This window comes from Cenococcum geophilum (assembly GCF_001692895.1).
Source record: "Cenococcum geophilum 1.58 unplaced genomic scaffold K441scaffold_12, whole genome shotgun sequence".
NCBI lineage: Eukaryota > Fungi > Ascomycota > Dothideomycetes > Gloniales > Gloniaceae > Cenococcum > Cenococcum geophilum.
Genome location: NW_027137570.1, coordinates 3,054,036 through 3,079,119, shown reverse-complemented (window position 1 = coordinate 3,079,119; position 25,084 = coordinate 3,054,036). Strand labels below are relative to the sequence as shown.

At 34.6% G+C, this 25,084-nt stretch overlaps 1 protein-coding gene across 1 annotated transcript; it reads right to left on the bottom strand.

The window, feature by feature from the left end:
* Positions 1-792: 792 nt before the first annotated feature.
* Positions 793-951, bottom strand: K441DRAFT_550357 (uncharacterized protein; the record flags this gene model as incomplete). The annotated part of the gene is made up of 1 exon (XM_067643054.1): positions 793-951. A coding segment is annotated over one exon (159 nt), but the record flags the coding sequence as incomplete, so codon positions are not given.
* Between the last annotated feature and the right edge of the window lie 24,133 nt (positions 952-25,084).

Below are 25,084 nucleotides of genomic sequence, written 5' to 3'. Positions count from 1 at the left end.
TTTACTATTAATATACTTAAAAATTCGTCGAATTATAAACTTCTTTATACTTAAGATGTGCTAATCTACCGAGATTACCGTCTAATATAAAAAGTACTAGAAGAGACTAAGATATTCCTTAAAGATAAATCGCATCGTCCCTTGCCCTAGTGCTATTATATAAGGTAGGTAAGCGTGTCCTAACCTAACACTTATAACATAAAGTACGGCGTAGTTTAGGAGCTCGCTAGCAACCAGAGATTGTCTAGCATATCCTAAATAAAGGATGGTTAGTATATTACACTATATATAAGAATAGTAAGACTAATAGACTTGTAAAGCACAAAACTTACCTTTATTAACGCTAATAACGCCTAAGAAATAGGTAAAGTATAAATCTAGATAGAGAAGCCTTTAGATTTTTAAGCCAAAAATAAGATTTCGTAAACGTTAAAAGGAAAGCCTTAAGAGTATAAAGGAAATGCTACGGCGCCGTTACTAGGGATAGATTCCGTAAACCTACAAATAAGTTTAAATAGTTAAAATTCCTAGTTTTATAAATATACCTTACTTATTTATTTCTTTAATAACGTCATCTATATAGTTATATTTGCTGTTCTAACAGCCTTTAATAATAACTCCAAAGGCCCCTAGGGACTTTAATTTGGGAAATATTCCTTATTTATAATAATCTTCTATATCATTATTAGAAAGCTTATAAAAGGCAATATAACGCATTAAGATATAATAATAAGCCAATCTAAAGGCAAAAATTTCGTCCTTTTAAGGCGTGCTTAGATACGGAGCTTGGGCTTAAACGGAGTATAAAACGAGAAGAGGAGACCTATTAATTAATAAACCAGTAAAGTTAATTAGCTTTGCGTTTAAATGTTTATCTAAGAGAATATTATAGTATAAAATATTACCGTGTATAATATATCTGGAGTGAATATATTTAAGAACGTCTGTAAGCTATAAAATCTAACACATTTATAAAATTCGATCGACATTATTACTTCTGTCCTAAAGAAACCTGTAAAGCTAGCCGTTTAGAGCGCGTTCTAGATATATTACCGTGCGGTTATCCTTCTAGAAAAGTTCGCTGCTATAGTATTGCAAGAGTCTATTATATTAACCGAGTCTCTTATAGATCTCCTTTTTAACTTCAATAAAGTGTTAAGAATTCGCGTTATTTAGAGCTTTAATAACCTCGTTTCGAAGTTTATCGCAATATATAGTGCCCGAAATTCCCCAGCCGATAAGATTCTCACAGCTGCAGCTAGGGGGTAGTACTACAATAAGGTCTATAAGTGTTGAAGTAGTAAAGGGCTTTAAAGGGGTGGCAAAATCCCGGTGTCTAGCTGACTAATCTATTATTTACCCTAGATTTTAGACGCTATTCTCAGATAAGATTAGTCTTTATAGCAGATGTACTAACCCTAGATCCTCCGTCTAAGCCATACTAAGTCTTATTTATTCTAAACTTCGTCTTAAAAATATAATAACGAAAATGTTTTGCAGGACTCTATATTCCTTAATAGTCTATATGAAATTTTCTAATCATTCCCGTGTACCTATAAAATATTCCTTTATATAATTAGATAGTAGTATTTCTATAGCCTCTAACACATAGCACCCTTAATTTAGTAGCGAGTAAGTCGGCTTATCTACCCCTATAGCCTAAGCTTTCTAGCCATCTATATAATCCATCCTTTATTCCATTGCTCTGCCATATATTCCTTAAGTGCTTATTTAAAGGCTTCTCTTTTGAATTTCGCCTCTTACTCTATATTATAATTAGTCTAGAAAATTATATTATTAAAGGATATATACTTAGACAGTAGCGTAAAACCGTAAGTCTATTAGGAAACTTCTTATAGGCTTTACCGGAAATATTATACGCACTAACTGCGTACTTAATACCTTCTTTATAAATTGTATTATAAAGGATCTCTAAACTCAATATAGTGCGGTCACTAAGAGGCATTGCGACATAAATAAGTATAGAGTGATTGCCATTGGTTGTGCAAACGCTTTTGTTAAAATTAGCGGTAAGGACTTAAAATCTTACCGCTATAGGGGCGGCTTCAAGAGTTATAAGAGCGGCTATAAGAGTATCCTTAGGATTGGGGACCTCCCTAGGAAGATATGATATGGTAAGTGACAAGAATGTCGGCTCTAGAGGTCTGGACTTAGTAGTCTATTAATATATCGGCCGATAAAACGATAGTATACGCTATACTATATGCATGTTAAAGACTAGTTAAAGGTTAAGCATACTATATGTGGCCAATATCTTACTAGAACGATAAGGGTATATATAGGTCTAAACCCGGTACGCCAAATGCATTAAAAGGCGGCGTTAGCAACTTAATGCGGATATATAGTTATATATAGTGAAGGTTAGTAAAGGGCTAACTGTAATATAGTTTAACCCTAATTGTTTAGAAGTAGTAAAAGTATATATAGGCCTAAAATCGGAGGCGCTAATTAACCTAAAAAGCAAGAACGGAATACTAATTACCTGCAAAAAAAATCCATTAGTAGGCTACTGTAGATATAGAGGCGTTCTAGTAGCTAAGCTGGCAAGCCCTAGAGTGCTAGATTATACTAATATCCTCCTAACTCTAAGCTAAGTAATAGGCTTAAGGTACGGGGCTATATGTAGGGGCTTAGTTCCGGTACTAGTTAATATATAGGAGCCAGCACGTTTTAGATTAACGAGTAAAAGAGTAAGTAATATTTAGGGCTTTCTTGGATTAGTAGTTTACCCTATAGATTGCGGTTTAGACTTTAAAATGTAAAAGTCTAACTATTTAAGAGGGGTAAAGTAAATGCGCTACACTTTGGCTTGTGCTTAGGTGTATATTCCCCCAATTACCCTAGTTACCTATCTGTAATAAAACCTGTAGATATTTAGACCGTTACTTATTAAGGCTTTATTACATAACTGGGAGTAATTAGCTAAGTTATAGAGCGCTGGCGTGTCCCCCACTCCTAGCCCTTAAAAATTTGGTATACTTCCAGTATAAAAGTTTTATATAATAATAAGAGACTCTATATAAGGCCTTCCCTCCTAAAAATAAACGAAAACTATAGTCTAGTTTTATGTGATAAGGTATAAAGCTAGAGACGCGTTTAGTGGCTTTAATAGAGTGTATCTTAACCTTAGCTATATAAGGCAATTTTAGATAATACTACGTGCCTTTAAAGGAGGAGCTATACCTTAGCTAAGTTTTCTAAGGAAGTTTAAAAGTAGTAAGAGGCTTTGAGCTTTAATAAAGTCTATATATAGCTGCTACCTAGGAAGAAAATTCCTCCTAAATAACTTAATAGTTCCTTATATGTACCTCTTATAGCCTTAGCTTTTCTATAGCCTCCCTCTCTAAGTCGCTAAGCTCTAGTATCCGGGACATAAAGTCTCTTTACTCTTACTTAAGATATATATGTTTAAGGCATAACTAAAGTGTATAGCGATTATCTCCGAGGAAAACCTTATCCGGTAAAAAGTCATCTATAGCTTTGACCTTTTTAGGTAGAAAGATATAATCCTACTATAGGCTATATACCTTAGATTAAAGGCCCTTATCTAGCAGGGGATTATTTATAGCTTTGAAATTCTTAGATAGAAAGGTCTCGCCTTCTTTTCGCGCTTTGTAGGTTATGCTAATAAAACGGCTAACGTAAATTTTAAAACTACTAAGCTAGTATTAGCCTAAGAAGCAACTAAGATAACTAAGAACTAACCTATTCCTCCTACGATCAGTTTTAGTATAGGAGGATTTAAGGTTTAATATCGTGGCTTCCTCTAAGTTATTAGGGCTAATGGGTTAGTCGGGGTACTTAGGGTTCGAATATCTCCGTATAGCTTTCTCTAAGTTACTAGGGCTGATAGATATATTGTAAGATGTCGTGTTATGCTATTAGTATTTGATATAAAGCGACCAAGCTTATAGTAAAACGACGGTAACGTTCGTAACACATTTTATAAGAAAGTGTCCTTATTTATATTAGTAGAGGTCACTAGAGCGTTACTATAGTAGCTTACTAAAAGGAATAGATATATATTAATAAATGTAAAGTAAATGCCAGAATATAGTATAAGAATAATTGTAGCGCATAAGAGCTATAATACTTTTAACCTTTTATGTTTTCTTATTATCTAGGTAGAAGCAGTAAGAGTTATACCTAATAATATATTTACTAAGAGACCACCTAAAAAAGCTAATGAACGCCCTATTATCTAGTATTGTGGGAAGAATACTAGTATGAAGCTGGAAATTAGGAGTAGAAAGGTAAGTATGGTAATACTGGTAACGACTAGAAAATCCTTATTAAAAATAGTTTTTGGAATATTTATATAGAATCTCCACAAGAATAGAGCCTAATTTTTAGTTAGTAATTTACTTTAAGAGGCTATATATATAAACCTTAATGGCTAGTCTAGTATACTAGGACAGCTCTAATAATATATATAACAACTTGGCTAAAATAGGAGAGATGTTTTTAAGCTAGTAATAAAGGGAGACTCTAAAAGTAGTTTGGAGAGGGAGGAAGTAAAAAATTATTTAAAAGCGGAGAAAACGCTATAAGGTAGTTGGTAAACAAAGCTATAAAAGCACTACTTAACTAAGAATAAATAAATAAATAAACTTAGCGCCAATAAATGCTATAATAGGAAGTTTATATATTGTTTTAAAAAGTAGGGGTGTCCTACTAATAAAGAGGTTAACTAAAGTAAAAAAGGGCAAGAAGGTAATAAGGCGATAAGGTAATAGCGTAATAGGGTAGTAGGGTAATAGGGCGGCTATAAGGCTAGGTTATAGCCTAATTCCCTCCAACTACCTTTATAGAATATTGTGCCCCTTAATAGTAATCTCTTAGCAATCCTCTAGGAATCTTCTAGGACTCCTTTATAACTCCTCTGTAACTCCTCTAGGACTTTTATATAACTTATATAGGACTCCTCTATAACTCTAGTGGCGCCTTAGGAAACTAGCCTCCTTAAGCTAAAAAAAGGTAGCGAGAGTGGCTAGGGTCTTAAGATCAGTTTTAACAGCCGTATCCGTAATACCGCCTTCTTTTATATACGCCTTCTTAGGCCTTAATATCTCTAAGTACCTCTTTTACTAAAGTACAGGCTTACTTAGCACGCTTTCTATTTCTAGTGCTCTCGCCCTAGCGGCTCGTAATTCTCTATTTAATAAGCTTAGCCCCTATAGCCTACACGTAATATACTAACGTAATACACATTACCCAGATTCTTACTTATTGCATCTCTCTTATTCTTCCCAATCTTTCCCTATTCTATAGTTTCGCCGACAATAAGCCCTAGTTTTACCTTCCTTAGCATCCGCATAATAACTCCTTTAGTATTACAATTCCTCCTAATTATAGGCAGCCTCTTTACTTAGTAACGAAGCTTAATAAAGTCCGCGACCTTAGAGATCTGCGCTAATTCCCCTATAGCACCTAGCAGCCTCCTACGCAAATGACGAGTATCCGTTATTAACTGCAGTAGGGACAGTTTAAAGCCTTCGGTCCCCTATATAGTAGGAACTATAAATATCTCTCCTATACTAAGTAGAACACGTATTTAGAGGTATAGAAATTATAAGTAATAGAACCTGTCTAATCTCTATCTACTAAAACTTAGGAATCTAGTATAACCTTATATATTATAATACCTCTAATACAAAAACGCAGTCACTTTGCGATCTTTAAACCTTACTAAAGTAAGCGGAATGCTAAGTATTATCGGACTAAGAATAATATATAAGCTATAGATTGTATATTATCTCTTAAAAAGAAAAGAGAGCCTTTAAAGAAATTTCCTTATCTATTCTATATCCGCCGTTTTAGCAAGTTATATAATGTCTAGAAATATATAAGGAAGTTCTATAAAGAAAAGAGTTAACTAGATAAATACTGCCATATATACGAATAAGAATTCTAAAGACTATTAAGTTTTACCCAGCATATAAATATTTATAAATTTAAGGCAACGCCCTCTAGTTCTTAAGTAAAGTTTAAGCAATTAGCATCGCAGCCACGCAGAGAGCTATTTGGGCGTATGTTAAGTATAATACCCTTAAGTTCTCTAGCGGAACTAGTGTAACCGCCTAATTAGAACACGTTCGATACTACGCCCTTTAATCGCAATTAGGACACATTTAATACTACGCCCTTTAATAATTTACCAGAGCCGATACAGCCGCCATCCTCCTAGGGTAATTTGAGCTTGTTAAGTGCGGTAGCTACTAATTCTTTAGCAGAGTAAGTACGGTTATTTTATTAGAACACGTTTAATGCTACTTTATTTAATGATCTATAAGAGCTAATGCAGTAGCCGCCCCTATAGGATGACTGGAACACTTTAAATGTAATAGGGTAAGTATAGTTATTTCGCTAGAATACGTTTAATGCCACGCCCTTTAACGATTTGCTAGAACTGATATAGCCGCTATCCTCCTAGGATGATTTAAACCCGTTAAATGCGATACCCTCTAATTCTCCGGCAGAAGTATAGTTATTTTATTAGAATACGTTTAACGCGACACCCTTTAACCTTCTATTAAAGTTAATATAGCAGTTGTTCTCCCTAGAGGGTCCTAGTATAATAAATGCATTACTCTCTAATCTAGACTTAAACATTATAGGCCTGGCGTAAGCCTTTTAAAATCCCCGCTATAGCCTAGCACTAACTAAAGCATATTAGCGTGACTTGTAGAACCGCCTCCTAAGCTCGCTTAATCGCCCTCCTTCTAAACTAAATCTACTTTTAATTGTGCGCTACTAGTTCTTGTCTAGGCTTAGAGCAATATTTAATACTTCGGTAGAGGGATATATAGGAGAATCTGTAGCTAGCTATAAGTGGTAATCTTTATTCCTTTTACGTGCCACTTAATGTAGTTACCGCTTCCAAACTATATATTTACTACTTCTAGAGTAATTATTTCCAAACTACTTTAGAATCTTATTACCAGTTTAATTATCTAGCACTCTATGCCTAGGATACCCGGTCTATATATATAAAACCACGATTATATACACTAGGAAAGGTAGTTTATTCTTAAGGAAAGGTCTTGACTGTAATAGCTAGTAATAGCAAATAAAGCTAGAGGAAGTTTAGTAAATGCGAAAATATTCGTAGGGTTTAAGAGTATATATATATTACCTCTATTAGCCTTAATATTTACTATTTTCTTAATAGCTACTTTATAAGAATATATATTAACCTGGAATATCCATGTAATATTTTAATCTCCTCCTAAATAATAGCATATAGCCCCTATAAGATCTTTAGTAGAAGCCATTTTTTCCCATTTATAATCGCGCCCTAACTCTTCATGGGTTAGAGTAGGTTTGGATAAAAAGTAGGCGGTAATATGAAAGCTATTATCTTAAGCTAAGAAAAGTATTGTTTTAATAGCCTAGAGGGATATCAGTCTTGCTTATAAACTTTAGAAATAGCTTACCTTATTTAAGACAATCTCCCTTTTAATAAAGCTTAATAACTCTAATGACTCCGCTAAAGGGGGCTTAATGCTTATAGCTCTTTTAAGAATAAGAAACCCGTCTTCTATAAAAGCTTATAAAGCCTCGCCAAGATCTTCTTTTATAGAGAGCCCTTACCCGCTACGTTTGACGACTTTAATATCCATATACTTATTACTTAGTCGTTCTACCGTTAGTTTAAAGTTGTTATTGTTTTACTACTTAAAATTTTGAGCCGCGCGGGGCAGGTTTGGCGGGGTATAGCTATAATCCGAAGCCTCTAGTATACGTAATGCTTTACCTAATAAGATTAATAAATGTTATTGCATATTGACTTTAATAACTAACTATTGATATCTAATATCTCTGGCTTAAATATATATAAGCTTATTTCGTTAAACCTCTAGGTAACGCTTACTAGATTTAACTGCTTTAAGCTAAGATTAAAGAAGACTTGAGCTTAAGCTTGAGCTAAAATAACATCCTTAAAGAAGTGGTTAAATTCTTATATACTGGGAAACACTAGTAGTGAAATCTAGAGGAACGTGCTAGTTATAAAGTAGGGGTTATAAAATTGGTGCCTTAATTAAACTGGGGGTAACTAGAGGTCTGGTAGGTATTAGACTCTTAGTTTAAAAATAAGGAAGGTTAGGTTTAGACGGAAAATAACCTAGTTTAGGTGCTAACGTCTATCCTCTAAAATGATAAGTGGATTTTAGAGATAGAGGTTTTAGGGATTGCTATAGGATTGCTAGGGGATTCCTATAGGAGTCCTATAGGAGTCCTATAGGAGTTTTAGAGGAGTTACGTAGGAGTTATATAAGAGTCTTATAAGGTTGTCATAGGGCTGTGATGGGATTGCTAAGATATTGCTAAGGAATTGCGAGAGGAGTTAATACAAAAGGTAAATTTTTAAAGGTTTAGACTTATAAAATATACCCTAATATAAGAATATCTGGCTGGTTTTAAACAGTTTCCTTATAATACCTTTTAGCTAAATTATATCCTCTGCTCTATCTGTAATTTTAATTAATAGTTTACTATATGTTTTAATAAGCCAACCGCCTAATCTTTTTAGCTGTTTTAAAGCTTACGGTAGTTTCTATCCGGGTAGTTATCTCTAAATTATATTGTAAGTAATAACCCTAGATTGGATTAGAAGGTCTCTATATTTACATTTTTATAACATTAAGAGGATATGGTTTGTAGGTCTCTTGGTATTTTAGGCACTATGTTTTTACTCTATTAATAAAATGGCCGTATTTAAGCGCCATTTAAATATAGTTGCACATTTTATAAGGTAATGATAACAATTTTCTGTCTAGGTAAAGTATGGGCAATGTATAGATTTTGATATTAGAGCTATTCTGGAATTCATGGTATATATATACTACTTAACACGCGGCTAAGATAGGAGATAATGAAGGAGATGCGTTATAGGAAGGTATACTATTAGAGTCCTTACTTCTAGAACTAGGTGTATAGCCCCTTATCTACCCTAGCCACCTAAGTTTATTAATTTTCGCCCTATATATACGCTAAGATATATTTATTCTATGCCCTTATAATAGTGACTAGCAAACCTATCTTATAAACAATACTCCCTTTCTCCTACCTAATTGGAAATTATATAACCGTAGACTAATATAAAAGGATGCTTAGCTCTAATCTCCACGCTATAATTCCTAGCATAATCTAGTAATTAGTCTATAGGAGTTAAACCTTATTAGCCCGCACTAAGTATATTTACCCTTTCTTTACTTTATAGCAATCTCTAAAGTCCTTCTAATCTTTACATACTTCCTAAAACTATTTCTCCCACCACTCTTCTCTAAGTCACGTTCTCCCTATATAGAGAGAAAGTTAGTTAGTAATGTTTAAAGCGCCTATTTTAGAGCGTCTTTATAAGGTGGAGGTCTCTAAGGTAAAATAAATAGCACTTATTACTACTGCCGTATACTTTTCCTCCCCTATATGGAAATATTAGAGACTATACTATGCTAAATTTCCAGGAGATATACTAACGAGCTTTAAAAACCTTTTTGGACGAGAAATTTAAAATCTAGATAAAATCGTACTTATTATAGACGATGCTTTTAAAAATAATAAGTATAAGATAGTCTATAACGCACTTAAAGGTATATATCCGCCTATTAAGAATGCCGAATCTATAATTATTAGTGTTGCGATTTTATCCCTACTAAAAGGTTCTAATTGGAGCGGGCAGTTCTAGCCGGAAAGTAAATACTACTAAGTATTATAGCGATTGTAGGGCTTTATTAATACTGGCGCAGACATTAATAAACTATAGAAGGAAGTCCTAAACCCAAAGCGAGACGAGAGTAAAGAAGCTATATTGCTCTATGCGAAATGTACTAATTTAGCTAAGTTAAAGTATAATACCTTGCCCCCTTAAATCTTAGGATTAATTCTAAACTTTTTACTTAAATAATAGGTAGCTTTATGAATCCGGGCCTTATTACGTACTTTAAACGCTAGTACTGCACCCAAAATACTAAGGGCGTGGGTACACTAAAGCCTTCACGTACTGGTTTGAAGCGATTTTGGTTCTTAACAGCATTCCGCTTAGTATTTCTTTCGTAGCAGGTAGCAAGACTTTCTATACTAAATATAGGTTTGAGATAAAGGAGGAAGTCCCTATACTAGAATATTAAGATTATCTAAAAATCTTTCTTTATATATATATTTTCTAACTATTTATATAGCGTATCCTAGTAAATAAAAGGGAGTTTGCTAATAATATAGGATATATAATAGGTAGTATGGAATGGCAGAAAGAATTTAAAGACTTTAAGGTAGGTTTCTCTCCTATCTAGATTATCTCTTAGATTAACTATAAATAGGACTAAGTCTGGATTGAGCTCGGATCTTTACTACTAGGCTACCTCTAAAATTTCCCTAAAGGATGGAATAATATTACGGAGGAAGAAATAAGGGTTATAGAATATAGGATTATCTAAAATAAAAACCAAAATAGGCGGTATATAAAAGGATGGTATATAGAGGATAAACGTAAGTCGCGTAATGGGATTGTTAGATTTTATATAAAAGCTATTTATAAGGGAACTTTAAAGGAAATCCTAGCCGGGGAATGGGCGAATATAATATAATACTACTAGAGTAGCATATAAGCGTTAGGATTATTATCTCTATCCCTCTTTAATACTAAAAGAGTAGTTAGATATGTACTCTAGCATAGCAGGATACCCTAGCTGTGTTAGAGTTAAATTCTATTATACTGCGATAGGATAGTTACGGCGAAGAGTTTAGCGGAGGGTCTAAATAGGATAACAATTTATAAATATGTTTAGCTTAAGTTTAGGACTAAGTTATTATAAAAGAGCTCTCGCTAAGCAGGCTAGTGTACGCCGTTTACTAAGCCTAGGCCTTCTATAGTACTAAGCGTTTAGTTAGTTAATCTATTTAGGGGCTCGGCTATTAAATTTTGTTATACTAAGAACACACTATATACAATCGGGAAATTACGTAAAAAGAACTATACTTTTTTTACTAATCCTAGTATGAAAACAGGATATTATAAAGGCGCTTAAAAATATCTATAGAAAGCAGAATATAGTGCTTAAGTATAAGAGGGTGATCTTGTTTAACTTAGCCTTTTACTACTAGTTATATAAAAGGCAGTTATAGAACTGATTCTAATATAGTAGGTAAAAGTAGGCATATAGAATTAAGCCTAGTTTTATACGCGTATATATATAGTATTTAGTACGTATTACGCCAGGTTAATAGACGCTATGCTAACTATAGTAAAAGACTATATATTAAAAAGCTTCTCTAATTCTACCGCTGCTATAATTATAGACGCCTTAATTTTTCTTCTTTACTAGACACAAAGCCAACTTTTTTTGTAGAGGTTAATACTCGCTAGTTATATGGAGTGGGGCGTAAGCTAGGCTAAGCCGACGCCGCCTAAATCATTTTTACGTTAATCTCTTATTGGGTACTAATGCCTTAAGCACTTATGCGCCTATTAGACTCTATAACTTATTTATATTCTTAAATCCTTTTTACTCCGCTCTATTTAAGTATATAATCCACTTCTTTTACACCTCTTTAATCTCTTCGTCGCGCAAAAGCTGTATACTTACTATTACCTGCACTAGTTCTTCCTTAGCTAATAGAATAGGCTATTAAGTCTATTGCGTAAGATATAGCCTTTATTTACTTCCTAACTAGTATATTTCCTACTAGAACCTCCTAGGGCCCATTTCTATAACGACTTTAACGCCCTTACCCACGATCCTTAGGTCGTTATTCCCCCCTACTTTAGGTCCTTTTTAATAGCGTAAACCTATATAGAGAATATATACTACTTTTAAATAGAGCTTAGCTTTATCTAAATTTATACTATCTATTTACCGGCAATATATTCCCTTTTAGAGTTGTACCTTTATAAAATTTATTATATCTGGAAAGGTCTGTTAAAGCTAAACCTAGTTAAATAAACTTTAAGCTAACTTGGGATTTATATACAGGTTAGGGAGGGAGAAAAGCTAGACTATATATTATTCTATATATTTGATATAGTAGATTATAACCAAATAATAACATTTAGAGGCGTATTAATTAGGATCTTTAATCCTAAAGCACCTAAAGGCACCAGACTACTTAAAGACATTGTATAGGATAAATCGCATCCTATTCCTACTAGGTGTGAGGTTAAGGTAATAGATAGCTAGGTAAAGATAACACCTAAGTCCGCTAGAGCTTAAATAAGTCGTGTATTAGAACCGCCTCTTAACGACCAACCTAGAGGGTGATGGAGATATCTATATTTTCTCCCTTAGGAATTAGCGTAGTTAAACATTCTATTATTAGAAGTCTTAGTCTTCTTTCCTTTTTTTATTAATTGCTGGTCTAGACTGCCTTAGAAAGAAAGTCGCCTAAAAGGGAGATATAATTAGTGGGCGCGTTTATAAATATATATTAAATTTCTACAGTATATATTATTAGCACAGCCTTTAATATAACGAAGGTAAATCCTACTTACGTCTATATATAGGCTTATTAATATACCTCCGTTTCCTTAACTAATTTAATACTATAGGTTTTTCCCTATCTTCTATGGCGGCTAGTAGCCGTTAGCTTCGTGCTTAAAAGTTCTTACTAAAGTAGACCTTGCCTTTTAGGAACTTATAATATTTTTAGGATTCTTATAACGGCTCTTTAGTTCCTAAACCATTTAGTATATAATACACATCGGATAGCCACACCTAAATATCCTTTAGGTTAATCCGCTCGACCATAAAGTTAAATATATCCTTTAACATTAAATTTGCTGTCTATATAGTAGGGTTAAAGGCCGCTGCCTAGGAAATTATCTTATTAGGACTTAGGCTATAAATCTACTCGCACCTTTCTTAGGTTACCTACTTCCTTATTTAGGTTGCGTCCAAATTAATAACTAAATCCTTTAGACCGCTAAAGAAAAGTGCTATGTTTTTTCTAAATATCCCTTAATTCTTTAAGTTCGATTTAGTAATAGTGTCTTTTCTATTCTCTTATGCCTGATTTAACCGCTGTTTGCCCTCCTTATAAGCTAACTCTATACGTCTTTTTTTAAGTGCTTTAATCTCCACTAGGAGCTTTACTATAGCCTTAAAAAGCCTTATACTTAAATCCTTAATCGTCTAATAGTTGCTTTTTATAGGATATATATAAGAGTACGGAACACTTTCAATAACCTGTTTAAGCTTTTTAGCAAGGTCTATAAGTTATAAGATAAATTTAGTAGTCGCCATATTACGAGTTAATCTAAACGTCGTAAACTAGGCTAGGAAAAGGAGTAGTTCTAAAGATCTCTTTAAGGACGATTGGGGGCGGGGGCTATTAAGAATATTATTATTTTATACATATCTACAAGCTTTTATTGTAGTTAGGTAACTAGGGTAGCTAAGAGGCAATGCACCTAAGTTTTATAAGCCGGGGTACAACATATCTATTTACCCCTTCCTTGCTATTTAGTAACTTTAAGTCAAGTTAAGACCTTTACCGATCTTTACTACCTATAGCATATAGCGGGAACTTCTTTATATATAAGAATAAAAATGTAGAGCAAGTGGCGTCTTCCTATATTTATGCGGTCTAGTGATTCGGATTTAGGCTGCCTTTACGCGCAACTTCGCATTTTATATCGTTTGTAGCCCAGCTTAAGTCTATATACGCTCTTATTACTCCAATAAGAATTGTTATATAGCTTAGCCTTGTAAACATGTATGCATGGCCTCCGCTTAGTATTTTACTAACTAATATATAAATAGACTATTAAAGGCCTCTAAGGACCTCTAAAGACTTTTAAAGACCTTTAAAGACCTTTAAAGGCTAGTAACTATAACACACCCGCTAGAGGCAAGCAGTATATAACCTACCCCTTCTATATTATTAATAATCTAATTACTACTCTTAGATACCTGTTCTTATAATAGATACGTCTAATATAGGCAAAACTTCGATCTATTGGGTTCTAATAGTAGGGGAAACTATCTTTAAGGAAGAGAAAAGAGGAAAGGTCTCCTATATGGGATAAAAAGAAGAAAATTTAAGAGAGGTAAAGGTAAGTAATTGCCTATATATTAGGTAAGCAGGTCCCTAACATTTTAAAGATTTATAAAATTATCGCTATTATATATATTGTGCCTGATATTCGCCGGCTTACGGTTCCTATATATGATTTGTTTAATCGGCTTTTTTTAGGCAAACCTAGCTACTATAATAGTAGAGTAATTTTGGCGGAACTTAAGTATAAGGGAGTATTGACAAGGTCTAAAGCCTGTTTTGGCGATATAGCGTTTATAGAAGGTGGAAAGGAAGCTTTAAAGTAATTGGAGATATATATATAGGAGCTTAATAAAGCTACCTGGGCTGCTACGCTTTCTTTTACATTTAGATTTATATACTAGGCTGGGCTAATGCTTATAGTAGCTGTGGTACTTCTGTATAAGTAATAGTGTCTTCTATAGTTGTAGGCCCGCATTTTAATAAATATAACTATATAACCTAAAGTGCCTACTACCCTTCTAAAACCGCAATTGCGGGTAACTAGTGCGTAAATGGCTTTCATTCCTATACGGGGTATAAGCCTATATACTTACTTACTCCTATAATAATAAGGCCTATATAGTAGGCTATAGCGTAGGTGAATTGCTAGTGGATTAGGGAATAGGAGAACGGAAGCCGTAGGGCATTAGTTTCTGTAGGGGAGTGGAAGATATAAGCGTTAGTTCCCATAAGGAATTAAAAGCTATAAGGCGACGAAGAAAGTGGGTGTTAATCCCTATAGAGATCCGTAAGCTATAGGAGATTAGTTTCTATAGGGGAGTGGAAGAAATCGCTATTAGTTTCTATAGGGGAGTAAAAGCCGTATAGAAGTAGGAGCTATAGGGTATAGTTTTTATAGGGTAGTAGAAAATATGGTTACTATATACTAGATAATAATTTTAGTTTAGGATATAAGAACGGGAGCCGTAGGGGATTAGTTCCCGTAGGGGAGTAGTAGATGTGGCTAATAGCTCCTATAGGGGAGTAAAAGCCGTATAGGAATACAAGCTATAGGGGATTGGTTCCCATAGGGCGGCGGAATACATAGGTATTAGCACCTATAGGGGATTTGTTAGAGTAAGGGATTTGTTAGAGTAGGGGATTTATTAGAGTAGGGGATTTGTTAGCGTAGGGGATTTATTAGCATAGGGGATTTATTAGAGTAGGGGACTAGATCCTATAGGGGATTTATTAAAGTAGGGGATTAGTTTCTATAGGGCGGTAAAATACGTAGGCATTGGCTCCTATAGGGGATTTGTTTAAGTAGGGGACTTATTTAAGTAGGGGATTAGTTAAAGGAAGGGATTTATTCTCCTACGGCCTCCATTTAGGCGGCATAAGGCTGCTTCTAATAGGCTAGGGAGTGGATTGCGTGTTTTATGGAAATATAAAGCTTATATAGGATGGTAAGGTATAGGGACCTAATAATCTAGCGGAAGATTAGGTTATCCGCTTTCCTAGGTTTATTTAGCCCCGGCGACTCGCCCTACGCTATTTTATATGCGTTTTAACCAAGGCTGCTACCTAACCTTAGCCGCCCGAATCCCTGTAAAACTTCACTTATATAGTAGAAGAGTAATAAAATATTATTCTATCTACTCTGCTAGTACCTTTAGATTTTTCCTTACTTCCTAAAGCACCTCCTTTATTTAAGAAGGAAGTTTTTTATTCTTTCCCTTTTACCTTTTACCGCCTAGAAATACTACCTTCCGCAATCTATTAACCTAAGAGATTAGTGGCTAATAGTATAGTAAAAAGTTATTACCTGCAGTCTTAAGAAAATCCTCTTTATTAGCTACTACTCCTTTTTTTATTTTAGCCAGCTCTTTCGTATCTATAGAATTCCACTTATTAAATCTGTTAACAACGTTACCTTTCTTATTAGGTTTATTATAGTAAATGCATATCTAGAATAGCACCTAAAAGAACGACTTAAAATTATGCTAAGCTAAGTATATCTTGCCTAGGAGCACTCCAATCGCTATAAACACTCTTATGCCGGTCTTGCCCCGCGCTCCTAAAGGCCCTTCCTACTACTCCTTAATCGCAAGATCGAAGTCAATTAAGAATGCCGGCTAAGAAGGATTGTTATCTTCCTCGTTTATTATAAGGTTGCCTGTTAAAATATTATATTAGATAATACCAGCCCGCGTATATAAAGACTTATATCCTTTAATGCCACCCTTTAGTGTAGTAAGCATTGCAGCCCAAGAGCTTGCCTTATAAAGAGGCTTTCCGTAGTCCCTAGTAATAACGTGTCGATATACTTAATTTAGGGTTATAGGGCGCCTTCCGCCTAAAGGCGGAGAGCCTAAATACGTGCGCTTGCTGGGCGGTAATAGGGCGTTAGTGTAGCTAGACGACCTCTTTCTACTAGACGACCTATTTCTACTAGAACTTCGGCCTTTTCTTATACTTATTTTCACTCTAGCCGGTCTTAGAGGCATTATTAAGTCTTCTAGCTTATAGTTTGTCGCTCTTATAATATCCAGCCCCTTGCGGACGTTTTTGTAAATATTATCTTCCTTACCGCCCATATAAACTGTCTCGTAGTGATAGTACCTAGCTATATTGACCACTTCTTTCCCCGTTACCTTACGTAGCAGTTTACCTTCTTTCTTACGCTATAGGTACTGCTATAAGTCTTTAATGATAAGGGGTATCTTAGAGGCGTCCCCCTTACGGTATACTTTCTAGTAAGTAGTCGCTTAACTAGCGATATAGCGTGCCCGCTTTATGGGTTCGTCAAGGATAAGACACTTAGTCTAATTATTGTGCACGACCTTAATATATTGCTTGCCGTCTAATATTAAAATAGTAGGGTCAAACCCAAGCTGCTCCTCATTTATCTAGAGAAATCCTAACATCGCCGAGGTAAATTATAGTCCGTCTTTATTAATATTAAATAGTGATGATGCGATACCTCCTACCTGGTTATACTCCTATAGCCATATAATAGATCTATAGAGGGTAAAGCCTAGGATAAAGCGATAAGTGTCCTAAGCGGCAAAGACTTCTCTTATATATTTTCCTAAATCAAACCATACTTATAAGGCTATATTAGTATTTAAATTACTTTTTAGCTCTCTTAGTATAAGTATATACAACTAATAGCATTAAGAGCTTTTGCTGGCTATTGGATCATTTATAAAACTAATATCTAGCTTTTACTTTACTGTAGACCCTTATAAGGGCTACTTAGTATATATAATAAGCATTTATTATATCTTTAGGGCGGACCCGTGCTCCTCTATAAAGCCTAAAAATAATTTAATTAGGTTATTAAACCACTCTAGAATATCATTTTGCTCTACGCTTCTAGGCTAGTTACGCCAGCCGCCCTTAGCATATAGCGGATTGTCTCCTTCCTTATATTTCTTAAAAACGGCGGCGCTTACCTCTTTAAGACCTTCTATTTCCCTAAAGAATACTTTATATAAGCTAGGAATCCCCACGTAAAGAGGGCCTAGCTCCTCCTTTAGAATATAATCTATGTATTTCCTATATTCGAACAAGTTGGTAAAGCTACTTATATTATATAAATATGGGGTTTAAACGTGGAATAGTAGCGGTCAGGGAGGAGGCGTAGACTCTATTATAGTGGCGTACGCCTTTTCCCAGATAACCTCGTTAGGTTTAATCCGAAGGATCGCATTTAGAAGGGGCAGGAACTGCTTAATGTTAAAGTCGTTAGAACCAACCGCTAAATTAAGTCTTAATAGATTAACAAGAAGGCTTTTATTGCCACTATTAGATGGCAATAAATAAGAAGCGGGAAGGCTTTATAGAGCTAGTATTAGATTAAGTAAAATATTCTTTAGTTCTATAAGCGTTAGATAAAAACTTATAGTAGGTATATTAGTAATTACCTTTGTTACCTATCTAGTATAATAAGTCTAAAGAGCTAGAGATGTCTAGATCCTAATAAGCCAAGTTAAATAAATTGCAAAAGTCACTCAGCCCTTCCCTAATAGGCTTCGTTTTTATTATCTCTAATTTAAAGAGATTCGCCATTACGGGCGGGCGCGCTAAGAGCTATATTAGGAGGGCCAATATAGCAGGCGGGTAGGCAGGCGAGGGGAGATTAAGAGGCTAGCATATAAGGACGGTATAATGGTAGAGAAGTAAATAAGTATAGGGAGGTTAAATACATATCAGACGTGTCTTAAAATAAGGGAATAGCGAGGGAGGAAAGGAAGTAAGGTACAAGCGAAACGCAAGAAGGATTTAAAGGTTAGGCGCGGAAAAGTTAAGCCAATCCGATATAGCTTAGACTAAGGCTTCGCGGGGCTTAGTTAAATGCTAAGCTATAATAACCCAAAGTAGAAAGTTGTAGGCAGCATTTATTAGTAATCGTAGTTATTAGCTTTTAGTTTGTTCCGCGACACGTAAGGCTTAAATAGAGTAAGGCTCTAATATAGCGATACTAAAAGGCGCCAGGTAAGGTACAGCTGGCGATAGTAGATTAATTATTAGGTTGGTCATGTAAGTACCTATAATCGATTACATAGCTAATTCTAAAACGAGCTAAACCTAATATACCAAATACAGATATAGCTAACCCTATTTTATAGCGCTTAATTAACCTGTTTTCCGTAACTGGGATCTAGTTCTTAGAACTGGATTCTTTTTCGGAATTGCGCCCTTTTTATAGTAGTTAATTAGTCTACTTCGTGAACCTAAATTAGGATCCTAGTTTTAGAATCAGATTCCGTTCCCAGAATTATAACTTAAGCTATAACTAAAAATAGCTTCTCTCTTCTAAGACCATTAAACCGCTTAGCTTAACGCTATACCTTTTTAGCTATATTTAGTATGTTTGGCTTAGAATTGGGATAGGATATACTTCTTAAAACAAGATCCCATTTTTAGAGTTACGACTTAGGCCAATATTAAGAGAGATATCCGGTATTTATCCTTAATATTCCTACCTTATTAATATAAAATTTAAAGTCAACCCGCACCCTAATTACCTATAAAAACGCTAGAGACTTTAATACCTTAACTTTAATTCTTTATAGAGGACTAAGCAAGTCATAAGGCGGCTAACTTATCGCTACTAAGTATATAAAGGTGGAGGACTTATAAGCTTACTGTAAGCGAGTTCTTAACTTTAATTTAACGTACATACAAACGATAATAAAATACTCTTAACATAGAAGTAACTAGATAGAAAAATAATACCAAGCTAAAGAAATCCTAATTAGCGCTTTAATTCTTAACGCTAGAAAACAAGAACGTGATTGCGAAAATCTTTTCTTATAAGAAATTTCTCATTTCTTTGGCTTCTTAGAGGCTCTATCTATGGTGCAATCTACCTTTCTTTTATGTGTCCCTCTTATTAATAGATCTTCTAAATGATTATCTAGCGCCTCTTCTGGTTAGTCTCTTTGCTTAATTAGCTTAGGTAAGACTATCTTAGTTTTGCTACGGCCTTCCAGGCTCTTAAGATAATTGGTATACATTTCTATATCCTCTTATATATTACCCTCCGTATTATTGCCGATTTTATAAAAGTTAACCTCCTTAGTTATATAAGCAGGTATAAAGGACATCTACTACTGTTCTGGTTGATCTCCTTACTTATACGGTTTACCCTTCTTAGCTATCTTAATTATAACATCTTTAAGCGGTTTATATATCTTAGCATAACAGCAAAGGTAATAAGGATTCTTAGTATAGTATAATAAAAGTTTCTTTTGCGGTATAGCCACCGCTAAAACCTAGGTAGGATACCAGTATATTACTACAATAGGACCATATAAAGATATAATTCCTCTATAACTAGGGTTTCGGAGACGTGTTATATCCTTTATTATATAATAAGTAGGTAACCAGGATATAAGATACTTTACTTATCCGCTTAAGATCTTGGCATTGGAAATTATTAATACTTTAGATGGATATATAGGGACTAAACCATTCTCTGCTTAATTATTAGTATTGCTAAATAATATAGGTGTCTTATAAATATACCTCTAGGTACTAGCGAAATATATTTAGAACCTACGACTGTATTTATCTACTAGGATAAGCCTTTAATATAGTTCTCTTTCAGTTAAGGCAAGTCTATCTTAGCCTCGCCATAGTCCTCTATTAGCTTAAGTAAGTCTATTTTAGTTTCGCCGTAGCCTTCCAATCCCCTAAGATAATTAAGGTATATTTTTTATACACCTCCCCAAACCGTATCCTCTTATATATCGCCCTTCGTATTATTATTATTTTTGTAAAAATTGGCCTTATTAGGTATTTAAGTAGGCGTATAAGGTATCTATTTCTATATAGGGTTAAAAAGCTACGATTGTTTCTCCTCCCCGCTACTAAATGCTGTGTCTTTATTGTTAATACAATTCTAGGATAATTTAAGGTTTCCAGTAGGTAGATAATTAGGTATATTATCTTCAAGGCAATAGCATATTGTAATATTTTTATAAGTACTAATTAAGGACCTATAGGTTATATTAGCAATATATCTAAGCTTAGTTAAGGTAATATATATAATGTCTGGTATTCTTATAAAGATAGTAAGGGATATATGGTTAAGAGATCAGATTTAAAGGTAAGTCAAATTAATGGCATATAAGAACTAGGAGCATAACGTTTATATTCCATTTCTCTCCTAAGGCGGAGTTAGGACAGAAGGTAGAAGGGAAAGGCAGAGCACACTAGCCACCCCTTTCCACTTTATATAGTGTCTATAGTACAATATTTAGTAGCTATAATTACTCTTAGCTTAGGTATTATCTGCGCCCAAGACTATAGGTGCCTAAAGTAATCCGCAAGTAAGGCATTATTAGAAGTAGCCATTAGCTAAGCTGTTACTAAATTTAAAAGGCTAACGATCCCTAACGGACGCCGCATGCCTTAGCAGGGTTTAGAAGCGTTCGCATAAAGTTATAAACTAGAATCGGAAGTTAACAATAACCCCTAATAATGCCTCTCTTAGCAGAAATAGTATTATATAATCCACTTCTAACGCCAATCCTTCTTGGGGTAAGATACTGCCTAAGTAGTAGACTTATCCTAGCCAGTTAATCTTATATATTGACCCCCTATCTATAGCAAAGGAGCTATTAGTGCCTATAGGATAATTTAATTAGCATTCTAGCTAAGCCCTTTATAAGCGCTCCGCCTTATATAGGCGGTAATTAACTCCTATTAATCTGCCTTGCGTTAGGGGAGATCTTTTACTTAAGGCGCTAAGCAGCTAGTACTTAGAGGTCTATAGACATATTCTATATCCTAGCAGCATTAACTATAACTCCTTAAGTAGTATCCCGTAACCCTTAAGTACCTATAAGTATACTATCCCTAAATTACTAGCTACTAAGTGGGTATTTATAGATAGAGAAACTAACTTTAGAGATAATGACAGCGACCTAGAGGCGTAGACTAGTTGCGAAAGTAACTTTAGTAATAAGGATTAAGAATAGGACGCAGAGACATTATACGGCGAAGAAAATAGTTTTAGCACTAAAGATTAAGAAATAGGGGCAGATGGTAATAAAGAGGTGTTAAGCGACAAGGCTATATAGGCGATAGTTAAATACGGTGGCCTTAACTTTATAGTCTTAAATCTATAAGTAAAGGATAAAAATGTAAAGAAAAGTTCTAATAAAAGCTGGTAAAAGGGTTAAAACTTTGGCCTCTCTTTATTTAGCCTATCGCGAAATAAAATAATATTTTACTATTCCCACCAGAGTCTCTGCCTACTTAACTTATAGCGAGCTATAAAGCATTCGCGATAATCTATACTTTTACTTAGATAAATTTATTTACTACCTTAAAAGCAATAAGTAAGGTAAATCTATACTAACAACCTAGGATTTTTTGAATTTCTTATAGACCTAGGACGTATACCACCTTAGCAATTATTAGTCGTGTTTAAGACTACGGTACTTATTAATTTATATCTTAAGGATATAAACATATTATTTTATAGTGTTTTCTTTTTATTTAAATTATTTCTCTGCTTATAGTATATAGCGGTTATTCACCTATCCCAGTATAGTAAGGAGGGGTGGTTGAGTTACGCAAGGGGGCTTGGACTTATAGCTACGCTTATAGGGCTGTTTATGTATAAACTTCTCTAAGTATATATAAGGGGGCTTTAAGTCGTTGTAAAGTCCATATATATAAGAACTTCTTTAATATTTCTAAATCTAGGACTTATATATTTCTTTTTTTTATAGTTCTAGTATTTTCCTAACATTTACTTCCTATTTATATACTAGGCGTTAATAGAGGGCGCTAGGTCAGATCACCCTGCTTATATAATCACCTAGCTCGCACGATCACCCAGCTCGCACAATCGCCCAGCTCGCACGATCACCTAGTTCGCACGATCACCCAGCTCGCACAATCGCCTAGCTCGCACGATCACCTAGCTCGCACGATCACCCAGCTCGCACGATCGCCCAGCTCGCACGATCACCTAGTTCGCACAATCACCCGGCTCGCACGATCACCCGGCTCGCACGATCACCCAGTTCGCACAATCGCCTAGCTCGCACAATCACCTAGCTCGTAGGATCTACCAGCTCCCACGAGCATCCAGCTCACACGATCGCCCAGCTCGCACGATCACCCAGTTCGCATGATCGCCCAGCTCGCACAATCACCTAGCTCGTAGGATTGCCCAGCTCCCACAAGCACCATACTCGCACAGTTACCTAGCTCGCATAATCACCTAGCTCGTAGGATCTACCAGCTCCCACAAGCATCTAGCTCACACGATCACCTAGCTCGTATAATCACCCAGCTCGCACAATTACCCAGCTCGTAGGATCGCCTAGCTCACCCATTAATATCCTATTTGTACGCTAGGCGTTAATTAGAAGATAAACAAAAGTTATATTATACATTTAGCTGTAATAGGGGAGATTATCTATTAAGCACCGCTGTATTATTACTAAGTCACATCTAGGAGCTTCTTAAGGCCTATAGTATATCCAAATTCTATGTCTTAATATCTCCTATCCTTCCTATAATATTTTCTTAGTAAGTATCTCTTATTAAGTCTTACCCTAATTAAGGTTAAGTAGTATTTTTTTTAAATATTAAACTTTCTCTAGATTGTTATAAGCGTTATAGTAATTAATAAGGTTTTAGAAAGCCTTATCTTCTTTATTATCCATTATTAACCTATAGTCTTTAAAATAAGAGTAAATAATACCGCGTTGTCTTTTAAATTCCTTCTTCCAGTCATCACTAATTTCACTCTATTTTAGCGTTAGAAGCTAAATTAGCTGCAATATATAAAGCTATAAAAACTTATATATAAAGACTAGTAATTGTTCTATATATTATATATGGAACACATTACTAGGGACACAATTTTATGGATATTAGAAACGCTAGGGGAGTGTTCTTAAAGCTAAGTATATAACTATTTTCGGTTAACCGTATGCCGTATTCTTAACCTTAACTCGGACAAATTAAAAGACTAAAAATATTAAAGAGCGAAGAGATTTATATAAAAGTATATATAGGTCTAAAATTAGGGGCGTTAAATAACCTAGAAAATGAGAACGAAACGCTAATTACCTGTAAAAAAATTTATTAGCGGGCCATTACGGGTATAGAGGCGTTTGGATAGCTAAGCTGGTAAGTACTGGAGTACTATATTATACTAATATCCTCTTAAGTCTAAGCTAAGTAATAGGCTTAAAGTATAGGGCTATATACTGGGGCTTAGTTTTGGTTTTAGTTATGCACAGAAGCTAAATATACGTCTTATATTAATAAATAGGAGGGAGTTAAGTCGTAGGGTATATGCCATTTCGTCTATAACGCGTCTTATAGCCTATATATTAATCGCTAGTTTATATTATTTATATAGTATATAAGATAGGTACTATAGGGTATATAGCAGCGAAACGAGGCATATTGTCTGTGTGTGTACCTTAGCTATGACCGTATATATTAACGTTAGAAATTAATATAAACGTTTTCTATCTAGCTCCTTATCTCCCTATTAACCCTTTAAAAGCCTAATCTCTTTAATAAAGTCTAGTATAAATAAGTCTCCTTAAGTAAGAAGACTTGGAAGTAGGGGCGCTGCTAGCGTTAATATATAAACTACTTAGAAAACTAAAACAACCTTTTTAAGCGACGCCCCTTTACTCTTATGTCTTATAGGGCCTATAACATATAGGTTACCGGTCTGTATCTTTTATAGGATTATATTACTTAGTTAATGCCTAGGGTTAATTAGTTAATTTGCTTACTTCCTTCCCGGATACTATATTTAATAAAGCTAAAACCTAAGTTAGTATAAGTGTTCTAACTATAATATAATAAAACTAACAATAGGCTTTCCTAACGGCTTATACTATACGCCAATTAAGGACTTTAGTAGCTACCTAGGGTATACTCTTAGCCGCTAGCAGCTCGTTTAAACGCTCTAAAAGCTCTTTTTATTTGTCTATAGGAACCTTAAACTAAGTAGAGCGTGTTAGATATAATAAGCGAAGTTATTCAGCTTCTTCCTATATAAGTATCTACCGATCTTTATTACTAAAAGTTAAGGCTATACTTATATCCCTACTTACCAAGAACCGCTTCTATTAAGTTTTAAAATGTCTGGCAACAGCCTATATATCACTAGCTTTAGACCTAGTAGTAAGACTTATTATACGTAGTAGCGTTAAAATAAGAAGTTAGTATTGCTGCGCGGAGTGCCGTTTACTAGGGTAGGGCTATTAACCGCATTAACTCTGTTAACCCTATTAACCCTATTAACTATATTAATTATATTAACTACGTTAACCTAATTAACCGCTAGCGATATAAAACTAGCTAACGCCACTAGTCTGCGCTTCCGCCTTCTCCTAATATAGTTAATAAAGTCATAGATATAATAATGGGTCGGTCTATATAATGATACTATATTAATACCTCTCCGGGTACACTAACCCCACGTTTACCTTTATTTACCGGTTCTCTTTATGTTCTAATAGGCTTATCCTATAGGTAGCTCTATATCACTCTCTTTATCGCAAGCCTATAACAATTACCCTGTTTTATC